This window comes from Vulpes vulpes, chromosome 4 (assembly GCF_048418805.1).
Source record: "Vulpes vulpes isolate BD-2025 chromosome 4, VulVul3, whole genome shotgun sequence".
Lineage (NCBI taxonomy): Eukaryota > Metazoa > Chordata > Mammalia > Carnivora > Canidae > Vulpes > Vulpes vulpes.
The window spans coordinates 53,600,635-53,624,618 of NC_132783.1; the positions used below are offsets into that span (position 1 = coordinate 53,600,635).

The 23,984-nt window shown below is 36.5% G+C and overlaps 1 protein-coding gene across 22 annotated transcripts in view; it reads left to right on the forward strand.

The window, feature by feature from the left end:
• FAM13A (family with sequence similarity 13 member A) overlaps positions 1–23,984 on the forward strand; it is a 346,947-nt gene that overhangs the window by 248,990 nt on the left and 73,973 nt on the right. For 12 of the 22 annotated variants that reach the window (XM_072755665.1, XM_072755668.1, XM_072755670.1 and 9 more), the window contains one exon: positions 12,158–12,199. The exons of the other annotated variants lie outside the window; for them this stretch is intronic. In XM_072755665.1, coding sequence (XP_072611766.1) covers positions 12,158–12,199 — 42 coding nt within the window. The remainder of the gene's footprint in view (positions 1–12,157; positions 12,200–23,984) is intronic. 22 annotated transcript variants of the gene reach the window in all.

Sequence of the window (23,984 nt, forward strand, 5' to 3'; positions counted from 1 at the left end):
GCTCAGGGCGTGATCGTAGATTTCCCAAATCGAGTCCCACATTGGGCTTCTTGAATGGAGCCTGCTTCTCCCTCTGCCTATGTTTCTGCCTCTCTCTCTGTGTCTCGTGAATAAATAAATAAAATCTTTTTAAAAAAAAAATCCAGATACTGACAGCTAGCTAGCCTTCCGAATTTGTTCAGGTCATTTTCCTGATCTATAAAATGGGGTGATAATGCCAGACATAACTTATGGGGGCAATTTTATAGAATATGACAGTTTTTTGTAAGTGATAAAACTATTCACATATAAAGAGTAGTATATTGCTTTTCTTTTTTAATTTTTATATTTGCAATACCTTTCAATCCCTTAAGTACAAGACTGTTTAACATAGTGAAGGTGATACTGTAGCGTTGCATTCCATTTCCTTGGATAAATATTGGAAAGTAACCTAAAGAATGGCTTGCAGGAAGTGTCACTAAAAATACTGTGGAGTTGGGGTGCCTGGATAGCTCAGTAGGTTAACTGTCTGAGTCTTGATTTCAGCTCAGGTCATGATCTCAGGATCATGAGACTGATCTTCAAGTCAGGCTCCACGCTCAGCAGGGAGTCTGCTAACATTCTCTCTCTCTCTGTCTATCTGTGTCCCCCCCCCCCACACACACACATGACATAAGTAAATATATCTTTTAAAAAATACGATGGAATCAAATTTCTTGAAACTCTCAAAACTTTCTACCCTTCCTTTTTCCTATGATACCTATATATTTATGTGATGATCAGAATGAATTGCCAACAAATAGTTTGTACTGTATAAAGCCTTTTAAAAGGATTATTTATTCTTTTTTTTTAAGATTTTATTTACTGGGATGCCTGGGTGGCTCAGTGGTTGAGTGTCTGCCTTTGGCTCACAAAGGTTGTGATCCTGGGGTCCTGGATTGAACCCTGCATCAGGCTCCCCACAGGAAGGCTACTTCTCCCTCTGCCTAGGTCTCTGCCTCTCTCTCTTTGTCCTTCGTGAATAAATAAATAAAATCTTAAAAAAAGATTTTTTAAGAAATAAATAAATCTTTTTTAAATATTTTATTTATTTATTTGACAGAGCAAAAAACACAACCAGGAGGAGCAGCAGAGGGAGCAGGAGAAGTGGGCCCCCTGCTGAGCAGAGAGTCCAGTGTGGACTCAGTCCCAGAACCCTGGGATCATGATTTGAGCCGAAGGCAGATGCTAAACCAACTGAGCCACCCAGGCACCCGGGATTATTTATTCTTTAAAGAGAACTGGAAATTACTTTTTTTGATAATAGCATTATTGAAATATAATTCACATAACCATGTAATTCACCTGCATAAAGTGTACACTTCAATGATTTTTAGTATACTCACAGATTGTACAACCATCACATAAGCAATTTTAGAATATCTTTATTACCCAAAAGAAACTCTGTATGTTTTAGCTGTCAGCTGAATGTGTTCCCCACCCCCCCCCCAAATTCATATGTTGAAATTCTAATCCCCAGTGTGATGTTATTTGGAGGCAGGACATTTGAGGAGTAATTAGGATTTTGTGGGGTTTTTTTAAGATTTTATTTATTTATTCATGAGAAACAGAGGGGGGGTGGGTAGAGACACAGGTAGAGGGAGAAGCAGGCTCCATGCAGGGAGCCAATGTGGGACTCGCTCCGAGGACTCGGGGGTCATGCCCTGAGCCAAAGGCACTCAACTGCTGAGCCACCCGGGCTCCCTGTAATTAGGTTTAGATGAAGTCATGGAGGTGGCACTCCCATGATAGGATTGGTGTTCTTACAAGGAAATACAAGGGCCAGAGTACTCCCTCTTCCTCTTTCCCCTCTCACCACTATAGGGGAACATAGCAAGAAGCTGGCAGCCAGCAAGCTAGGGAGAGTTCTCACCAGAACCTGACCATGATGACACCATAATCTTAGACTTAGACTTCCATTCTCTAGAATTGTGAAAAGTGAATGTTTCTATTGTTTAAGCCATCCAATCTGTGGTATCTTGTTAGAACAGCCCAAACTGACTAAAACAAGCCTCAATCTCCCTATAATCCCCTATCCCAACTCTAGGCAACCACTAATCTACCTTCTGTCTCTAAAGATTTGCCTCTTCTGGACACTACCTTATAACCTGCAGGCAGCTTATTACCAAACCAAATGTGAAAGCTGATTTAATTCTCGCATAAGAATGGCATGTTAATGGGAAATAGTGGAGAGAGGGGTGGTTAAAAAAAAACAAAATAGGGATCCCTGGGTGGCGCAGCGGTTTGGCACCTGCCTTTGGCCCGGGGCGCGATCCTGGAGACCCGGGATCGAATCCCACATCGGGCTCCCGGTGCATGGAGCCTGCTTCTCCCTCTGCCTGTGTCTCTGCCTCTCTCTCTCTCTCTCTGTGACTATCATAAATAAATAAAAATTTAAAAAAAAAATAGTTGATTTTCAAAATTAAGATACCTAAGTAAATTAAAATACTGGACACTGGAGAAGAGGAGAGACACAGAATACATTTGATAAAACCTTTAAAGTTTGGGATCAGGAAATCATGTATCTTCTTATCAACTATAAGATCAAAAATCAGAAATCTTGAACTTAATAGAAATAAAAACAACAGAAAAAAATAAAAAATAAAAACAACAGAACTCCTTTACTCAGATCAAATTGAATGGAATTAAGACACTAGAAAAAGTTAAGGGTTAAGAAAGAGCTTAAGATCATACATAAGTATGTTGCTGTCAGTAAAATGATCATGGAAAGAAATATAACTTCGCTGTCTAGATTAAAATAGCCCTGAAACCAAGATTAGGAACCAACCGCCAGCCAGAATAGACCATTGATACACTGTGTAGTATTTTTATAAGTGACTCTCCTTCATATTCAGTTCCTTGACTTAGCAAGACCTCCAGTGCCTGCCTGGCCCTGGTGCCTCTACCTAGCATGCACCTGCCACGTCCACAGTGCTGAACTCCCGGCATGCCACCTCCTGCCTTCACACATTCTCTTTGTTAAGGAGTTCCCTATCCATTATCTTCCTCCTAGTAATGCCTCTATGATCCTCAAAACTCGTTCCCAGTGTTGGCTCATGTCCTCTAACCCCTAACCGCTTAAGTGAAAGGTCTGGAGCTCAGCTCTGCATGGCTCTGTGACCTCCAGCTGGTTAATTAATCTTTCTAAGGTTTGTTCTCCTTATCTGAAAAAATCCAGTTAGTGACACTCTCTCCAAGGGTGTCTTTGAGGATCATAGAAAAGGTCTCTGAAGCTCTTAGCCCAAAGCCTTGACTTATTATGGTGAGCCCTCAATACCTGGTAACTGTATATATCCTTTTTCATAATCATTATCAAATTTCAAGTTTCTATTTCTCCCTAGCCTATAAATTCTGTAAGTATTTAGACCATACCTTATTAGCTGGTGTATCTGCAGTGCCTGTCATTGGCTATGATACATAGTAGTCACTCAAAAAATGCTCAATGAGCTTTTGTATCTGGCAGAGGAAGGGTTTGTTAGAAGAAACATGAGAGGATACTTTGCATTGCTTTCTGAATATTTTTGTCTCCCTCAAGAAATCCACATTCAGACTTAACAGTTTGGTAAATTAATATCTGTTAAATAAAATATATAATAACAAACCATCAATAATGTTAAAATGGTAATTATTTTTAAAAGTAAAAATAACTATTTCCTTCTTCTGCAGGTATCCTCTCATATTCTTTTGAGTTTATTTAAAGATTAGAAAATATTTTAACGTATTTATTAATGTTGTAAAAATATTTTTTCATCAACTAATGTCAGCTCCCCCATAAAGAATGTTACTATATTTAGCATTCTAAACTATTACTTCCCTAAGGCAATCAATGAAAAGCATCACCTTTCTGAACAAGAATCTCAAAGACAAAGCTTCCAGCTTCCTTGAAAATAGTTTTGTGACTAAACCAAAAATTTCTGTAAGCCCCAAACAACCTTTGGGTTTGCAGTGAAGTGAAATAATTTTCTTTTCCTGCTCTCAAGCCAGAACAAACAGATAGAATGTGTGGCAAGGCCATATTACCTTTCCTGAGCACATCCTTTTCTGGGTTCACTCTACACCACGGAAAGTACAGCATTTACATTACTGGCATAGTAGCAGGAACTCCCACCTCAAGGTGCCATTGAAGAAAAATTAATTTCTTACCTTTAAGGATGAGAGAACACCCATGGCATAGTTGTGATTTCATTAGGTTTTGAATAGAAGGGAACAAGATAACTTAAAATAATCAACATGCACATATCTGAAAATGCTTCTAGCTGGCCCAACTAATTTTACAAATAATAAACAGCGTATGTTTTCAAAATATTACATCAAACAGTAGCGTTAGTACTCAGCAAAGTCTTGATGATACTAATTTTACTCAGCCATTTACTGAGCACCTGGAGTGTTCTAGATGCTAGTGGTGGTACAAAGATAAAGACAAATCCAGGAAGTGAGGCAAGTGTCTGAACTCGTGAATTATGGTGTTGTGTTGCTCATTTATTGCTATGAAATATATATCAGAACCTGGAGGAAGAAGCATCTCCCTCACCAGGGTGCTGGAGATGGCTTTCGAGATTAGATGACACTTGAGCTGAAAGATGAATTTTTTTTTTAATTTTTTAATTTACTTATTCATGAGAGAGGCAGAGAGAGAAGCAGACAGGAGAAGCAGGCTCCATGCAAGGAGCCTGATGTAGGACTTGATCCCAGGACTCCGGGATCACACCCTGAGCTGAAGGCAGACACTCAATCACTGAGCCACCCAGGCATCCCTGAAAGATGAAATATTTACCAGGCAGAGAGAGGTGGGGGAAGCATTTAAGACAGAGGGAACAGCACATACAAACAGGAGGAGTTACAAAAATGTAGTGAGTAGTCTACAGAGGTATGTTAGATTGGAAGGGACCTTTTGTGCCAGATTTAGACATTGGGATTTTATTCCAAAGCAATGGGGAAGTGGGAGAGACTTAAATTAGTATGAACCTGATGGAGTATTAAGGATAAACGGGTATGGGTAGCAGGGAAATAGTACTGGTTCTGGGAAAGCCAAAGGCAATGGAAATAGAAAGAAATAGAAAACATCAAGTTCAAGAGACTTGTCTTTTTTTTTTTTTTTTTTTTAGGGAGAATCAGCACAGTTTGGTGATTGGCCAAATGTGGAGATAAGGGATAAATTTCTTTAAGGAGAGCAGTTGGCTTGTTAACATGACTTCAGTGTAATAAAAGGAATTCTGTTCTGTGACTTCAAAACATACCTCCAGCCAAGATCCCCTGTGAAGTACAGTGTGAGCCTCCTGGCTGTGTCAGTCAGTCAGCAGTAGTTATGGTTCACTTCTGACTTTCTGACTGCAAGGAGAGACTCAGTGGAGCATAAAGGAACCCTCCCCTCACTGATGAGAAGCTCTTCCTTGACTGTGCACATCCTCACTCCCCTGAAATCTCTGAATGATATTCATCAAAAGGACGTCCAGAGATGGAAGTTGTTAAGTGAATGGGACTGAATTACAGAATTCCTTAGTTCCCTCCAAATATGCTTTTTGAATCTAAAAGACAGGATACAGGTTGACAAAGAATGCCACAGTTATAAAATCGGAAGGAATCCAAAGAGACCATGTGTCCCCCAAGTCTCATTCTTGTTACTATCCTGTGGTTCAACCAGGTAAAGAACATTTAAAGGAGACCTAGAAGTACTCTGTCTTCCCCAAGGCTTTTTAGAACTATGTTGTCATGTCCACTACTGGATTTATCTGGGACCATTTCCTCCCTCTCTTTCTCTGCCATCCGGATTGGACAAAATCTTTACTACTTTGGCCCAGAGCTGATTCCGGCAACGGGGCAGAGAAAGATAGAGTGTTTTCTTTCTGTCCTGTGGGAATATAGATCTTAATTCAACAACATTCATTGAGTGTGCATTATATATATCAAGGAAGGGAGAAGTAGAATTGGCATAGTGTTTTAGAACAGTGTTTTTTTAACTGTGGGTCATGACCTATTAGTGGTCATAAAATCAATTTAGCAGGTTGTGACCAGTATTTAACATAATTTACATAGGTAAAATGTAACACAATAGAAAATGTCTACTCAGGGGGGCCTGGTGGCTGAATAGGTTAAGTGTCAAACTCTTGATCTTGGCTCAGGTCTTGATCTCATGGTCGTGAGTTCAAGCCCCCATGTTGGGCTCCACACTCGGTGGGAATATCCAAACAAGGTAAAAAAGTATCCAAACAAGGTGAAAATAATTTCATTAACTTTGTGTCCATTTTATGCATATGCATAAAAATATAAAATGTGTTTCTAAATGGATCATAGCCAAAAGTTTTTCTTTGAAAAACTTTTTTTAAACTATTTTATCTGGACTACTTATTGAAGATACTTCATTTGAATGAGAGCTTACTACAGGCATGAAAATCAAATCCCCATGTCAGTGTTGGAAATCAATTCTAGTCATAGCATGTCCACAAAGGAATTTCTAGAGACAGCCTTTTTTGTAAGATGGAGACACCTTTGTTTGGCAGGTTCTTATATCTGAATTTAGGGGGGGGGGGGGTGGAATTTAGTGGATATATTCATTTCCTGGGGCTGCTGTAACAAACAGATTGGCTTAAAACAACAGAAATCTATTGTCTTACTTATCTAATTCTAGAGGCTAGAAATCCCAAATCAATTTGTTGACGGGGCCATGTGCTCTCTGAAGACTCTGGAGAAGAATCTGTTGCAAGCCTCTCTACGGCTAGTTCTAGGAGTTCCCTGGCTTGTGACAGACACATCTCTGTCTTCAAATGGTGATTCACCCCATGTGCATGTCTGTCTGGGTGTCCAAATTTTCCCTTGTTATAAGGACACCAGTTATACTGAATTAGGGCCCACTCTAATGATTTCATTTTAACTCGATCACCTTTGTAAAGATTCTATTTCCAAATAATATTGACATGCTGAGGTATTAGAAGTTAATGTTCCCACATATCTTTCGAAGGGGCACAATTCAATCCATAACCAATATATTTCAAATTTCCACTAGGTGATCAAGAAAGTGGTAAAAATATTTTCCTATCTTATTGAGAAAAAAGTTCTCAATTTTTGAACATCTTTTTGTCTTGTCTGTTTATTTTGCCTCAAAAATAATAGCTCTTAGTGTTGGCTAAAAATACATATCCTGTGAATATTAACAGCTTCAGCTCTTTGCATTAACCCTTTGGTCAGGAAAGTTGATTTGCTCTTAAATTTAAATTAAATAACTTGTTTTCATTTCTACTGGAGAGGTTCATGCCTGGGACTGGGCATAAATTGAAAATGCTCAAGGAAGTGTGGCACTTGAGGTTTTGTGGGGGAAGAAAGGAAAGAAAATGTGCTAGCTTTATTCACCTCATCACTCTAAGAAAATTCTCAACATGAGGAAAAAACCTAATTCCAGAAAAAATGTTTACGTCATACTTTTAATTGTATCCTATTGCTCCGTAGCTTAGCTCTCCCTTGTTGTTTTGGGTTAAGCCCCCCCACAGATTGTTTTTCTAGTTTCTCCCATGAATGAAAACCTAATCCTTATCATTTACTTTTTTATACTCTTCAGTACTCAAGGAACTATTGCAAAGTATAGCTAAACTCAAATCACTTGAAAATTTTGTTAAATGTGTAAATATGCAGATGACTTTTTTTTTCTTTTTTTTTTTTTTGTAGCCAGCCACAATAACCAATTAGGTTGGTCTAATTAGAACATTTATCAGAACAGTTCAAAAGGGAATTGAATGGAATAGTGGTTTCGATAGAGGAGAGCTTGGTCTTGTCTCACAGAGTCAAGAATAAATCTCAGGGACAACAGAGAGTAAGCAATCGATAGAAGTTTACTAAGCAGAGATAACAGAAGGCTCTCAAAAGTGAATGGAGTCCCAACAGGGTTGCCACTGAGGGCTTTTATGGTCTGGCCTTTATAGGAAACTGACCAGGGAACTTGGTAAATTTCTTGTTGATATCAGGGTGGATATTTATTTATTTATTTATTTTTAAGATTTTATTTATTTATTTATTTATGATAGACACAGAGAGAGAGAGAGGCAGAGACACAGGCAGAGGGAGAAGCAGGCTCCTGGAAGCCTGACGTGGGACTCAATCACGGGACTCCAGGATCACTCCCTGGGCCAAAGGCAGGCGCCAAACCACCAAGCCACCCAGGAATTCCCCTCAGGGTAGATATTTAAAACAAACATGGTGGACTTATAGCTATCATAATAACAATATATATTTTTTAAAATAACATGAGCACAAACAAGGTGTTCCTTTCTCTCTGGTTATCATCTCTTCCATAACAATTCTCTATATCTGGGATTTCTGCGATTACTTAGTAGCCATTAAGGGGGGATACTCCCTAACATTTTGGAGCTAGGGAGCCAGGTCTATTTTTTGTTTTTACTATCTTACCTCTTTTCTTGGATGGGTAGGAGCCTGACTGTGAGGCCTTTCTGTGTCCTTGGTGTTTGGTTTATGGGAGCCCACAGATTCCTGGGAGCCTGACTCTGGGCCTTTCCCTTATCTTTCCCTATCTAACCCCATCTGCCCCTAACTCATTACTAAATCAGTGTGATCCAGGAGTGGAAGGTCCATTCTGAATACCACACTCTGAGGATTCTCCCACCAGTATTTGGTTTTTCTCAGACATGGAAAGTGCCATGCATTTATGATATAAGCTTGCTGTGTAATTAAATTGATAGACATTTTTATTCTGTAGCTTCAGGTTAGAAATTAGTGCAACCTGTGAAGAAACTGTAAGTCTAGGTGTTATTAATATATGTGTATTTGCCAGCATTGAGCCACATAATACATTAGACTGGGATCCCCCTAAAAACATAGTATCTGTTCTTGCTCTTCTCAGTTGTAGGTTCCTAGGTTTGGACAGTTATTTGGGTCTATTTGATAAACATTCTTCCCAGGGGTAGTTGTCTTGAGAGAATATATCACCACAGGTTTGAGAACATGAAGCACCTGATTGCCTGACATACATGAGGTGGCTGCCCATATCTCTCAATGTATGTTCCAATTTTAAAAAGAGAAAAAAGACAAATTAATGGCTGCTTAAGCTTGGCCATTATTCACAGTTAGCAATCAGGAAATAATTAAAACCTGGTGTTTATACTGGTGACCAAGGAGGAAATTGAATGAATTCCAAGTAATCAGAGTTTGTCATTGACTTAATTTCATGACACTCATTCCCTTTCTCATTCATAGGATTTGTGCTTATTTTTTAAAATTAAGAGTGAGTCAAATTATTTCTCAACTTAAAATTTAGGCCAAAAATTATGAATCATTTAATATCATTGGACATGCCTAAAATTAATGTAAATCCAGGAACGGATATAAATAACCTTTATAAATAGATGCTTAGGGGCCTGTAATAGTAAAAATCCATTTTGTGCAAATATAGAAATGGTGACTGTTATTCAGATGTTTTGTATTCTGATATATAAATTTTGCAGAAAAGTTTATTTTCTCAGTTCTCTTTGGAAGAATTGTCCTTAATCATTTTTTCATAAAATTGCCTTTAAAAATCAGTGCAGGGGATCCCTGGGTGGCTCAGCGATTTGGCGCCTGCCTTTCCAGAGGGAGAAGCAGGCTCCACACAGGGAGCCCAACGTGGGACTGGATCCTGGGTCTCCAGGATCACGCCCCGGGCTGTAGGCGGTGCTAAACCGCTGAGCCACCAGCTGCCCACGCCAATTGTTTTTACCTGTCCATCCCACCATATTCTGATGGGTTAAAACTGAAGGGAAGACGGTGAATAACAAAAATGGACTAACATGTAATACAATAACGTAGACATCACTAGCTGTGTGACCTGCATGTTATGTGCCCACTCAGAGCCCACTTTCCTCAAGTTGAGGGGCAAGTACCAGGAGGGGTTTTGATGAGGATTTACATGAGTTAATTAATGTTGGAGCATCCAGTAAGGAGCATCTGGCTAATGAATAAATGTGTGCCAGAGAAAAGATGTGAAGGAAGAAAGGATTGATGTTTACTGCCTCTATTTGCTACAAAGAAATTTAGCGCACACACACACAGAATAAACATTAGCCAAAAAATAGGAACAGCTGTATTTAGAACTCTGCACCCTCTAAATCTTCTCCCAAAAGCACTTCAAAGTTCTAAGGAAACCAACCAAACTGTTAATTGAATCTTCACTAAAGTACCCTTGTTAATTTTCATTAAAACTTGTTACATGTTAGAGTTAAAGATCTGTTCTGGGCACAAGAGTAGTTAGTACAGGGAGCCCTGGGTGGCGCAGTGGTTTGGCGCCCGCCTTTGGCCCAGGGCGCGATCCTCGAGACCTGGGATCGAATCCCACGTCGGGCTCCCTGCGTGGAGCCTGCTTCTCCCTCCTCCTGTGTCTCTGCCTCTCTGTCCCTCTCTGTGTGACTATCATGAATAAATAAATAAAATCTTTAAAAAAAAAAAAGAGTAGTTAGTACAGTGCCCATTTTTATAACACATGGAAGCAATTTTCCTATAATAAAACTGTTACACGTTTTTCACTGCAGCCTTTTTGCATAGTGTTGATCATAACTAGTACTTTTTGACAGTGAATCCTTGAGAGGAAACCCAATTCCAACATTTTTTAATAAGTTTTTTGTTAAGTGTTTTCAAGAAATTTTTTGAAACCACTATGTAGGCTTCTTGTACCAGTTTTGCTTAAAGCAGTCCCCTCCTGTGAGAGCACTGCTCCAGGTAGCTTCTTCCCAAGACACCTGGACATTTATTTCCCAGATGTCACCTCTAACTCTTCAGCTCTGCGGCCTGACTCTATAAGCTTTGCCCTCAGTCCACTCACATTAGAGTCGATGATAAAGCTGATCCATCACTTATGTATCACTTGGGAAGAATTGGCACAACTGATTGCAAACATTAAAATCTTTGGCAGCTGAAACATCAAAACAGCTAAGCTATAATGAAATTGGAAACCAAAATCATGAAAGAATGAAAAATAGTATGTCATAGTTTATGTGCCATCTTCCAAGTAAAATGTTAAGACCTTTTCACCTTCCATGACAGGTGTGTTTCTGTATATGTTTCATAATATAACTTTGTAATAAGATTTTGCCAGTATAGTAGTATCAACTGAAGCAAACTTTTTTCATCAATTATCCTTTAGAAAATAAAAAATGAGCTGAAAGAGAGGGAAAGCTAACATTATCTACTTGCTTCCCCAAAGGTAGTGTGTGTGAGTGTATATATATATATATATATATTCCAGGTGGTGTACAAGATTAACCATAGGGATATAAGAAGAAGAAATTAGAACTTCTTTTTAATTTTATCTAATAGTTTATATTTCTACTTTTATCTGTTTAATGATGTACATAATTAGTAGAGATAGATACGTAATCATATATTGAGGGGAGTGCTGTTTAAAAGCAGATTTTATGAATGCATAATCAAAAAAATCCAAAGACCACTCCAGCAGACACTGAGACTCATTCTTTGCTCTGAAGTCATTTATCAGAAGAAAAACCCATATTAAAGGAAAAAATATTGTATATATCTTACACTTTTAAGAATACTTTTATATCAAACTTCATATTGTGTTTGAAGAATGTAAACTATCGCATTATTTGAATAATGTAAACTACTTCTGTAAGTTTATTTATGCCCTTACATGTTATCCATATTAATATGTAGAGTAACTACAGAGGACAAAGTACAAGAGGGGTGTTTGCTGATGTGCCTCTCATTGCTAGGGCATCATTCCTAAAGTGGTTTACACTTAACAGGAGTATTTTCTTGGCTGTTTCTTACTTTCATCATTGTGGTAATGAGCTATAATTAACTTTATTGAGATAATTAAGTATGCAATCATTTTAAGGGTTTATGTATTCTATATGGAACTTGGATTGGGCTTGTAGAAATAAGGTAGTAAAAAGCTTCCTCATGAAAGTGTGATGTGAATTACTTTTGCCTGAGGCTAATCTTGAGAGAAACCTCTTTTGATGGTCTCCCATAAAGAAGTAATTGACCTTGGCTAGGTCCAAGGTAGAGTGTGTTTTACTAACTTTACTCCATTGTGAGATGAGTTCTAATGTGTCAAAATAAAATTTGACAGGTAGAACAGAGTTTTAGCAAAATTGATATGTTAAAATATTAACAGAAATTAATTCAAAATTTATTTTCCTTTTAGTTCGCAAGAAGATGAAAGACCTATATCACCTTTCTATTTGAGGTATTTATTTGATTTTTGTTGTTCTATTACAGGGAATGGAGGAGGGGTAAGGCTCCTTTGAGTTTATTTCCCCATTTTAATAATTATCAATGAATATTCTACAGTGTGGCCAAACTAAGCTCATTGGAACCCTTCACCATATTGTTCATGCTGTGTTTTTCTTATCTTTGGTTTAAGAAATCTTAAGACAAATTTAATAGAGTGAAAAAGATTACAATAAGATATTTTGTTTTAAAATTCAAACATGTCAAGGTAGCTATGTCAGTTTCAGAAACTGCCTAATGATTAGGCTGTTAACCTACATTTAAAAAATTTTTATTCCATGCATATATGCAGGTAGGGGAGGGGTGTGAGCACAAAGCCTCAGCTATGTTAGATCATTTTCTAAGTAGTAGTGGAGTGTGAAACTAACTATTCAGCAAGTTCACAGAGTTTAGGGTTATTTTCTAAAGCTTATAAAGTCGTAATAACAACTATTAAAACAGGTGAATTTATAGAATTTAAAGTAGATGTTAACCCTCTCCTCAATTTTGAAATCTACTTTTTTAAAGAAATGTCAGGATATATGTTACATAGCTTGTTTTTGAATCTGATTTGTTGTAATAGTCTCAGAGTTAGATTTAGGCTTTAATTCAACCAACAGTAGTTCAGAAATATGTCATAGGACTTCAATCTTAGTCAAGTAACTGCTTTTCAGTACTGTTCTGCCCTTCAGCAACTCAAAAAATATCGCATAATCACGTTGTGGCAAAAGAGAGAACATTTGAGGTTTTAGTTTGAGACAACATGGTGGTCCATTTGATTCACTCTGGTTTCCTGCCAACCAAATCACCATATTCTGGTTTGTAGGTTACCTCAACTATACACATGAGGGTGTGGTTGCCGAGTATATGGGGACTCTGGTCTTCATCATGTAAATACACACAGTAATATCAAACAAATGATTATCATACCTTAACAGAAAGTAAATTTTACACAGTACAGAAGACTGCAGCTCCAGATCATGCCTACAAATAAGAAGTATTCTCTGTCTTATTTTTATTCCTCTGGGTAATATCAGTCTATGTTTTACATAGTATTGAATTTTATTTTTTTAATACTTTTAAAAAGCAGATGGGAAAAATAGGTTCATAAGTCTTAAGGCCTTGAAAGATACATAATTATGTTTTCTCACGTGGTGATTTTTTCATTGTTTGGATTAATGTGGCTTTGAAAAAAAATTCTGTACTTGTAAAATGAAAGTTAAAGAATATAAAGAAAATGTATTTGCCATAACTCTTGGTAGAAGCTATTTGATATCTTAATGTTAAGAGTCATAAAAACTAAAATACTACAAAAGTAGGAAAAAAGTGAATATGTATACTAGCCCACATGTATAGGAGAGTTCATATTGTAGAAAAAGGAAGTTGCCAGCAGATACTCTTTGGAAATTTTAACTAAATGGAGCTATTTAATAAATGAGAAAATAATTATTATTTGTCCTGAAATTAAAATCTCAAATGTGGTTACTTTTTGTGAATAGCATTATAGGATAGTTTTAGAAATTGGTACAAGTTAATTTAACTTTTTATTATCTACTTGACATGAAGTAGGAGAATCTGTTAGTAAACCATGAACCTGTTTGGAGGGAGGTTTTTTTTTTTTTTTTGGTTTTGTTCTCAAATAATTTACATGGCTGCTTTGAGATTAACTTTTCTTGGGTTGTTCTAGCATACAGAATTCAAGTGGAAGAAAGAAAACATGATTCCTAACTATGATTAAAGTTCTTTAAGATTTTTGCACTAGAAACATAATATGTCCACTGATAATTTAAATTTCAAATTAGTGCACTTTTATCACACTCTCTGGTAAGAACAAATGAGTGTTTAAGTGTTTTAAATATATTTACATTTCTGTAGCTTCTTTGTCTTCCGTTCCTTTCTCTCCTACTTTCTTAAGATTCCCTTCCTATAATGCTCAGAAAGGGCAGTTACTGCTAGACTCATGAATTTCATAACAATTTGTCAACATGATGAAAAACTAAATTGGCCTTTTTAAAATCCAAAATAATATTTACTGTGCCTTTGAAAAATAAAAAGTGATTGGTGGTTGCAAAAGGATATCTTCCATGACTAGGAATATTGAATATTGAGTGCTGTGTATTAAGTTTTAAAATTGTTGACTGGCCAAGGTTTTTTGTTTGGGGGGTTTTGGCTTTTCTGAGCAGGGATGGAGACCAAGAGGAAAGGTCCAAATGAGATGAAACACATCAGCTGAGATGGATACTCTCACAAAGTCAATCCAGCCACAGGCAGCCAGGCAGAGAGGCTGGGGATGGGATAGCTAACTGGTCAGTGGTGGAATATTCAGGGGTGGTTTATTCTGAAAGATCCAGCATGAGGTAGAATGGCAAAACTCAGTGGCTGCAAGTCTGAGAGTGGGCAGTCTTCGGGAAGACCAGATCAAAACAAAAGATAAGAGCAAGGCAGTGCTCCAGTGTCAGAGGAAGGAGAATAAATGATCCATAAGGAATTCAGATACATGAGATCAGATAAGCATCCAGCTATTGGAGTGGGGACAAAGTGCGTTATTTATAATGAAGACAAGAGTCTGTGTCTGGCGTAGAAGATAGAGATGGAGAGCATGCAGGGGACCTGCAATGCACTAGTGGGGATTCCAGAACCTTTCTATGGCTACAGGAAGAAAGGTGGGATGCAGGAACTGGGAGCCAGAGGCCATTTCAATTGCTACCTTGCTCTACTTCTCACTTTGTAGAATTTCAGTGTCTGTGATTATGATTCTCTGCTATAAACACTTGTGGCTGAACCACGTTAGTCTACTGTACATTTCAGTTGCCTCCAGTTTTTAAGATTGTTATTAATAGACATGCACTCATATATTCTCATTCTTGATAAAATGTGTTCTGTAATAAGAACTGTCTTCTGTAATTTCAGCACTTCTCCACCCTAGCCTAACTCACCAGAACCATTTGTCCTTTTTTTTTTTTTTTTTTTTTTTTTAAAGGAAAGAAATAGTAGCTACAAATCTGCACTTGCTGCGGTTTCCTGTGGCAGGATGACTGCAGCTACAGTAGCTCAAACAGTAGGTGTCATTGTTCCCTAGACGCTCATTAGAGATTACCCACCCTGTTGAACTGATTAAGGAAATGAAGGGGAAGAACAAGTTATACCAAATCATTGGGAAGATTGCCACAAAATAGATGAGAACTGGGATGCCTGGGTGGCTCAGTGGTTGAGCACCTGCCTTCATCCCCAGGGCCTGATCCTGATGTCCCAGGACCAAGTACCAGCATGCATGGAACCTGCTTCTCCCTCTGCCTGTGTTTCTGCCCCTCTCTCTCTGTGTCTCTCATGAATAAATAAATAAAATCTTAAAAAAAAATAGACAAGAACCTGCAAACTTCAGGTTAAGAACATTCTTGGCAAGGATGTCCATACCCTGGGCTCTCATGGTCTCAGCTGGACTCCCAGAAGGTGCCCCTACCTCAGTTGCTCAGGTTAGCAGCTTACTATAGGCATTCTGTGCCACCTCTTGCCTGTTATTGTCTGAATTCTTTTGCCTGTCATCCAGTCCGATCTGGCTAGGATCTGTTGCTAGTTCTACTTTTATTTGTCTGTGTCTTCGGTATCTGCAAACGCAGATTTTGATTTCTTTGTGTATTCCCACTGGGATTGAGGCTCTTAATCTCTACTTTCTATTTCTCCATCTCTATCCACTCCCATCTCAGCTATACTACCTTCAGATCCCTTATGGCCAGATTCACATCCTGTCTTGATCCCATCCCATCTTATCCTGTCCCGTCTGACTTCTACTCTTGAATTCCTTCTTAAAAAATTTCTGGATTATATATACAGTTTGTACACATATATGATACGTATAGCCTGTATACAAAGCCCATCTCTGCCTATGGTTTGTCAAAATCCTAAATGTGCTTCGGGGGCTACATACCTATCATCATCAGTCTTAGTCACTGGGCTCTAACCAGCTCACCTGACCTCTGAATAGTACTCCTTGCTCTAAACCTGCCTTTTAGCAACTGTGCTAATCTGCTTTTTCTTTCTCATTTTGTGCTCCATTGATATTCTGAAATTGATAGTCTTTATCAATTACAGCCCAAGTTTTAATACTCAGGGTGCAAAATGAAGCTAAAATACCATTTTAGCAGATTTGGAATTGCTTAGGGTCAGTTTCAGTATTTATGTTTTCTAATTTTCCTGAATCAGGAACATCAAATAATTTATTTCTAAATTAGCTGTCTGAAATGCAAACTCATTCTTCAGTATTTTAATAATTTTATTCCTTGAAACCAGGGATCATTAATTTATGAAAGTCTTTTAACTATAGATTTATATTGAAGAAAAAATTAGCTTTGGATAAATTTAGATTAAAACATTACCTGACATTAGACAAGATCTGAAAACTATATCATGCCACCCCTATCTTGATATGTAGAAAAGTTTTTATAGAGCATTTTTAGATAGGTCTTTGGGGATTACCTTTCCAAACAATTTGTGGTAGAATGTGTAGGGTTATGATTTTTTTGTCAACTTTATGAAATTTTAATAGTTTATTTTTCTTCTTAACTATATTGTATGTTTTTGAAATTATTTTGAGGTAAAAATCTCGTTATCAGATGGGATAGTTTAGAAAAATGTAATATATCACGCATTATATTTGTTGATGACTATTGAGTGCAGTAAGCAAACAGTCTCTTTTTTTTTTTAAGATTTTATTTATTTATTCATGAGAGACACAGAGAGAGAGAGGCAGAGACACAGGCAGGGGGAGAAGCAGACTCCCTGCAGGGAGCCTGATGCGGGACTTGATCCTGGGACTCCAGGATCATGGCCTGGGCCAAAGGCAGGGCGCTCAACCACCAAGCCACGCAGGTGTCCCAACAAGCAGGCTCTTTATTTTATTATCTATTTGATTTTTTTCCCCAGATAATAAAGTCAATTAGATATTTGGGTGTCTTTAGACACAAATAACTATATATTAAAATTGTTTCCCATGCCCTTTTTAACTAGAACAGTGTTTCTAAATTGAGGAAACACATCATTTCTGCCTGTGGAGTTCTTTTTGAGGGCATGGGAGGGTAAATGTAAATAACAAAATATAAACAACTTGAAATTTACCATTTTAACCATTTTTAATTATTTTTTAAAATGTGACAAAATACACATAAGCGTACAGTTTGCCATCTTAGCCATTTCTAAGTGCATTTCCACTAATGTATGAATCTAATTGCTCCTTACCTTTATTAACACTTATTATCTTCTGGTTTTTGATAACACTACCATTATGGTACAAAGTATGTGGAGCTCTTTAAATATGCTGGGGTCTCAACTGGCCAAGATTCTGAGCCTTGAGTGGTGTTGGGTGTCCATATTTCCAGTAAGTATCATGAGATAGTCTTTTCAACAATTAGTGCTGGGAAAACAGGATATTCACATACCCCTCACCTAATATCATATACAAGAATTAACTCAAAATGGATCAAAGACCTAAATGTAAGAGCTAAATATACAGGAACTCTTAAAAGAAAATATGAGGCAAAAGCTATGCAGCCCTGAATTAGGCAGTGATTTCTTAGATATGACACCAAACCACAGGAGATAAAAGAAAAAGTAGACAAATTGGACTTCATGAAATGTTTTGAACTTTGTGGAATAAAAAAAAAAAAAAAAGACTATCAACAGAAAGAAAAGGAAGAATGGGGAAAATATTTGCAAATCATTTATCTGATAAGGGATTAATATCCAGAATATAGAGAGAACTCCAAAAAATCAATAACAACAAAATTATTTTTTAAATGGGCAAAAAACTTGAATAGGTACTTGTCCAAATAAGTTGTACAAATGACCAATAAGCACATGAAAAGATGCTGAACATCACTAATCATCAGGGAAATGCAAATTAAAACTATAATGAGAAACCAGCTTCCCATTTAAATTTTAATGATGTAACTTACACCTATTAGGATGTCTGCTTTGAAAAATAAAAAGTATTGGCAAAGATGAAGAGAAATTAAAAACAGGGTCACGGGGTCCTAAAGAGATGTTTGTACATCCATGTTCATAGCAGCATTATTTGTAATAGTCAAAAGGTGGTAACAATCCAAGTGGCCATCATTGGATAAATAGATAAACAAAATGCAGCATATATACACAGTGGAATCTTATTCAGCCTTTAAAAGGGAGGGAATATCTGATGTACACACAACACAGATGAACCTTGAGGACATTTATGCTAAATGAAATAAGTTAGTCACAAAAAGACAGGTGTATGATTCCACTTATGTGAGTACCTAAAATAGTCAAATTCATAGAGACACAAAGTAGAATGGTGGTTGCCAGGAGTGGGGGGGAGGGGAGAATCAGGAGTTACTGTTTATTTGGTACAGGGTTTCAGTTTTACAAGATGAAGAGTCCTGGAGATATATAGAATGAATTCACTCTGTGAATTTACTCAGTGCCACTGAACTGTACACTAAGAAATGGTTAAAAAAGTAAATGTTATGTGTGCTTTACCACAAGAAATTTGAGAGGAAAGTGTCACATAAGAGATTTTAATGCATACCCCTAGATGAAAACCACTAAATCAGACAACTAATATAATTACTTTATAGTGAAGAATGATTATAAACTTAACTAATGTTCATCATATAATTCTTTAGGGATTCAATATTGAATTCTTCATATCTGAGCTAGTCATATTTTTTATTTAGTAAGAAACAAGTATAGATTCTGAGTTTAATTCTATCAATGTTAATTAAGATACTAAGCACATTGTTTAGGCTATGCTGATATAGATAAATTATATAATTTTTTAAGTTTTTTATGCTTCTCTTCATGTCTTTCCTCAGCATGTGAAAACAAAGGAAAAATAAACTCACAGGAAATGACACTTTTATGGCTATTCTATTTAGATCTCTTATTGTTTCATTCTTCAGTCTCCCTCCTTCCTATAGACTTTTGTTTATAAAAACTTCAGAATAAAATGTAAACCTTTAACTTAAATAAAAGACCAGGTCTACCTAATGTAACTACTCCAGCTTCCCATTTAAATTCAAATGATGATACCAAAGGCAAGAACTAGAGATAGGTTTGTAACAACAATAAAACCATAAAGGTTACACATCAGTGAGATGGACTGAGAAACATATTATCACCTATAGACTTCATGTTCCACCATCTAAACAATACAGATGACCACAAAGAAAGAACAAAGGGGGCGGGGGGGAACTAAGTTGGATTCCTTCCTTTGTCTACTGCACTGACCAGAAAAACAAGTGACATTCACCCTACTGAACAGAAATTTTCTGAACCATTAAGAGATCATCTGCATATTCTTTTTCACCTCTCTTCCCCCATTAGCTTCTTTGTGTCAACATCTATTCAAAGCCTAGAATATTTAGTATACAAAACTATCCCCCTGAGATATTCAATCACTTAAAGCATTTGAGAAGAGGATAAAAAGGCAGAAGGATTATTGGACATATAATGCATGCTTTCAGAAGTACACTGTACAAAAAAAAAAGGAGAAATTTATTCCTGTTTCTCCAGGTTATGCAGAAAATTGGACCAAATAGCATGTGCACCCATCAATGCATTATAGATTGTTCTAGGGCAGACTCATATGGTGGTTCTTAAAATCTAAATTCATGAGCGGGCATCTGCCCACAGCCAAAGGACAATGAAATAAACAAAGAACAATCTACCTACCCAGGTTGTTGATAATGACCTTGTCTGGGATTGATGGATTCTCCTTAGGAACCACAAAACACAGCTATTTGGGACCTATAAAGAGAAATTACAAACTAAGAGAAAGGATGACTAACTCTGAGGACTCAATGTAAAAACGTTTCAAAGAATTGCTTTTTATATGATTCAGAAGAAAACTTGAAAAGTAATATTACTAATCTTCTCAAAAATGCTCAAAGACATAACCAACCCTCTTTGAAACATAAGTAGGAACCTGTAAGGGTTTACAGGTAATCCAATAGGTTTACAATTACAAGGCTAGAGACATAGAAGAATAGCTGAAATAAGGAAGGAAAAGGGAGCCTAGAAATATATTAGCAGAGATTTCAAAAACTATGTGGGAAACAGTAAAGAGCAGAAATTATTTAAAATAAATCAGGTACATGATGAAAAAGAAACTTGAGAAGCTCCTCCAAAAAGGAGATCAAAGGATAAGAAAAAACTGATAGAAATAATGCTAGATATGAAGAAATTAGGAAGCCAACCTAAAAATTATAACTCTAAGGAAAAACCATATGAATAGAAATACAAGTAGAAATCAAAGTTTATGCCCAGATAATTGAAAGGTGTATTTTAAAAAGAAATTTTTTTAATTAAGTGAGAAACCTGATTATAGTCATTGATGGAGGGACAAAGAGAGTAACAAAATTCTGAATTTCTTGTCTTGCATGGAAGGTAGAACAATAGAAGCAGAAGTCAAGAGTTTTGAGGGTTTTTTGTTTGGGAGGGGTTTGAATTCTTAAATTACATTGAATTAATTAGAATTATTAAAATCTCTAATTTTAATAATTAGAGATATGTGGATATGAGAGGCAACTACTAGTAGAAATTTGTATAAGATTTCTATAATGTGAATCTCAGAAGATAAAAGCAAAGACAGAAATCAAAGGAAAAGGAATCTCCCAAATTAGAAAACATAAAGCAAAAACACAAAACTAGAACAAATACATCAATTATGACAATAAATATAAGTGGTCAAATTCTTCAATAAAAACTGAAATTATATGGGATCCCTGGGTGGCGCAGCGGTTTGGCACCTGCCTTTGGCCCAAGGCGTGATCCTGGAGGCCCAGGATCGAATCCCACGTCGGGCTCCCGGTGCATGGAGCCCGCTTCTCCCTCTGCCTGTGTCTCTGCCTCTCTCTCTCTCTCTCTCTCTGTGTGACTATCATAAATAAATAAAAAATAAAAATAAAAAAAATATTTTAAAAAAACTGAAATTATAAACAAAACTTAGCTTTATTTTGCTCCAAAGAGCCATACCTGAAACAAAATGGCACAGAAAGGTTAATAATAAAAATCTAGAATTTAGGGATGCCTGTGGTGACTCAAAAGTTGAGCACCTGCCTTCAGCTCAGGTCCTGATCCTGGGGTCCTGGGATTGAGTCCCACAGTGGGCTCCCCTCAGGGAGTTTGCTTTTTCCTCTGCCTATGTCTCTGCCTCTCTCTGTGTGTCTCTCAAGAATAAATAAAGTCTTTTTTAAAAATCTAGAATTTATATCTGATAAATGTGAACAAAAGGAAAGCAGAGAGGAGCAATATCAATATCAGGACAGCCAGAGTTCAATGCCAAACTTGTGCAACAGGACAAACCTAGACTTACTTTTTAAGTTAAAATCCATACTAAACACATAAAGGTTATAAATAAGCATGTGTAAAATAGCACAGCTTCAAATGATAGAAATTTAAACTCTTAAGTTAGCAAGAATAAACAGGCAAACACATTTGAAGTATAGAACTTCTACATGCAACTATATGTCTATAATAAACAATTTACAAAATAAATAGCACTGAGAATTTTATATAATACATGAGATTTCAAATAAATGAGCATTACATACTAAACTTTGCACCCTATAAGTAGAGCTCAAACATTCCAGCTACTTTCCAAAAAATTCAGTTGTATCTGAAAGTTCTTCAAGAGTAGAAATTTTAGGGGCACTTGGGTGGCTCAGTAGGTTAAGCATGTGTTTTTGGCTTAGGTTGTGGTCTTGGGGTCCTGGGATCAAACTCCACAACAGACTCCCTGCTCAGTGGGTAGTCTACTTGTCCCTCTCCCTCTGTGCTCCTCCCTCTCAAATAAATGAAATCTTTAAAAATAGAAAGTAAAAATATTCACAGTTCTGTATTCTGACCACAGTGTAATTAATACCAAAAAATTCCAATCAACCAATGAAAACTCTCCTAAAGGGAGGAAAAAATTCAGAGGTAATAAAAACTATTGTAGACTATTGATAAGAAAAAGGGGGAAAGTACATGTCAAAAAAATTTGTGGATCTAAGCTCTTTTTATGAGGTGTCTTCATCTTCTTAAGAATGAAAACAAATGAGCCACACAATCAGAATAAGAAACCATATAAAAAAAAAGCAACCTCTTGGAAATTTAAAAGGTTGTAATAATAATAAATGGGAAAAAGAACAGAACTGATGTTTGAATCCAGGAACTGGTTCTTTGGGAATAAAAATGAAAATTATAAAATAGAAAAACTTCTGGCAAACTTAAGGAAAAAAAAAAACAGAACAAAACTAATAATCAGAATTGAAGTTTGTGGTCAAGGGATATAGTAGTTTTTAAAAAGATTAAAGACTGCTCCCAGGGCACCCAGGGCATCTGGGTGGCTCAGTTGGTTGAGTGTCCAACTCTGGATTTCGGCTCCGGTCGTGATCTCAGGGCCATGAGGCTCCATGCTCAGCAGGGAGTCTGCCTGAGAGTCTCTCTCTCTCTCTCCCCCTCTTCCCTCTCCTCTTACTCACTTTTTCTCTCTATTCCTCTTTAAAAAAAAAAAAAAAAAAAAAAAAAGATTATAAACTGCTTGATGTAATTTTATACTAATAAACATGAAAATCTAGAAATAAAAAGTTTTCTGGAATGTATACATTTCAAAAAAGAAAATTCCATTTGAATCCAAAAAAGTGCTTCAAGTAATCTGTTCTAAGAAAACAACTAGATGTACAGCTAACTACTTATATGAATAGCAGCATTATTTGAGAATAGGGATTATGGGGGAAAAAAAAAAAAAGAGAGAGAATAGGGATTATGTCCTTACTAAGAACACACTCAGAAGCCAGAATACTGAGAGAATCAGAGATGTGTAAACTTAGTGAGAGATTAAACCTCTCTGAACTTCAATTTCTTCATCTATAAGTGAGTATACATAGGGAACTATTCATTTCATTCATAATTTTGCTTTACAAAAACCTCAGTCTAAAAACTAAAACTCTGAATTTCTTTTTATGCAAAAACATGCTAAATATGTAAAACTGACAACTCCAATGATTAGGGCCTGAACAAAAAGCTATACAAAAGGTGAGTATTTTGATATTTTGATGGGTTCTACTTAATTTGTTAGAAAATAGCTAATTATCAAAACATGGAAATGAATAATTTTTTTCTTCAAATCAGCCCTAATATTTAAAGGAATAGGAAGTGTGAGGGTTGATGAAGCATGAGGATAAATATTATCCCCCTTCTAACTAATATCCATGTAGTATGTTTTCAATTTATGTTCTAGTATTATATGCATACGATTTGATTTAAAACCAAAATGCAAGGGGTTTTTTTAGATTCAAACTGTCTTCAATACCACCACAAAAGGGTAATGCAATTTTTGTCAAAGTTTGAATACCTATAAATGCTCCATTAAGTTTCTGCATATCATAGTTAAAGGTTAAAGCACAATGAATATTGAAGATCAAATGTATTTGTTTTAATGTATGATATTGTCCACAGAAGACATGGTTTTAATGTAAAAGTTTTAATTAGAAATCTGTTATACAATTGCAAGAAATACCATTAGATTCATCTTGTAGTGTTGATGCTGCATATCAACTTTTAGTATTTTAAAATAGTACTAAAAATATTCTGTGAAATACATTAGGAGCTTCATGCTATTTTGATGATTAGTTACATGATTTCACCCTCAGGCTGAATTAAACATCACATAATTGTCTTTTAAATCCTTATCCATTGGGACGCCTGGGTGGCTCAGTGGTTGAGCATCTGCCTTCAGCTTAGATCGTGAT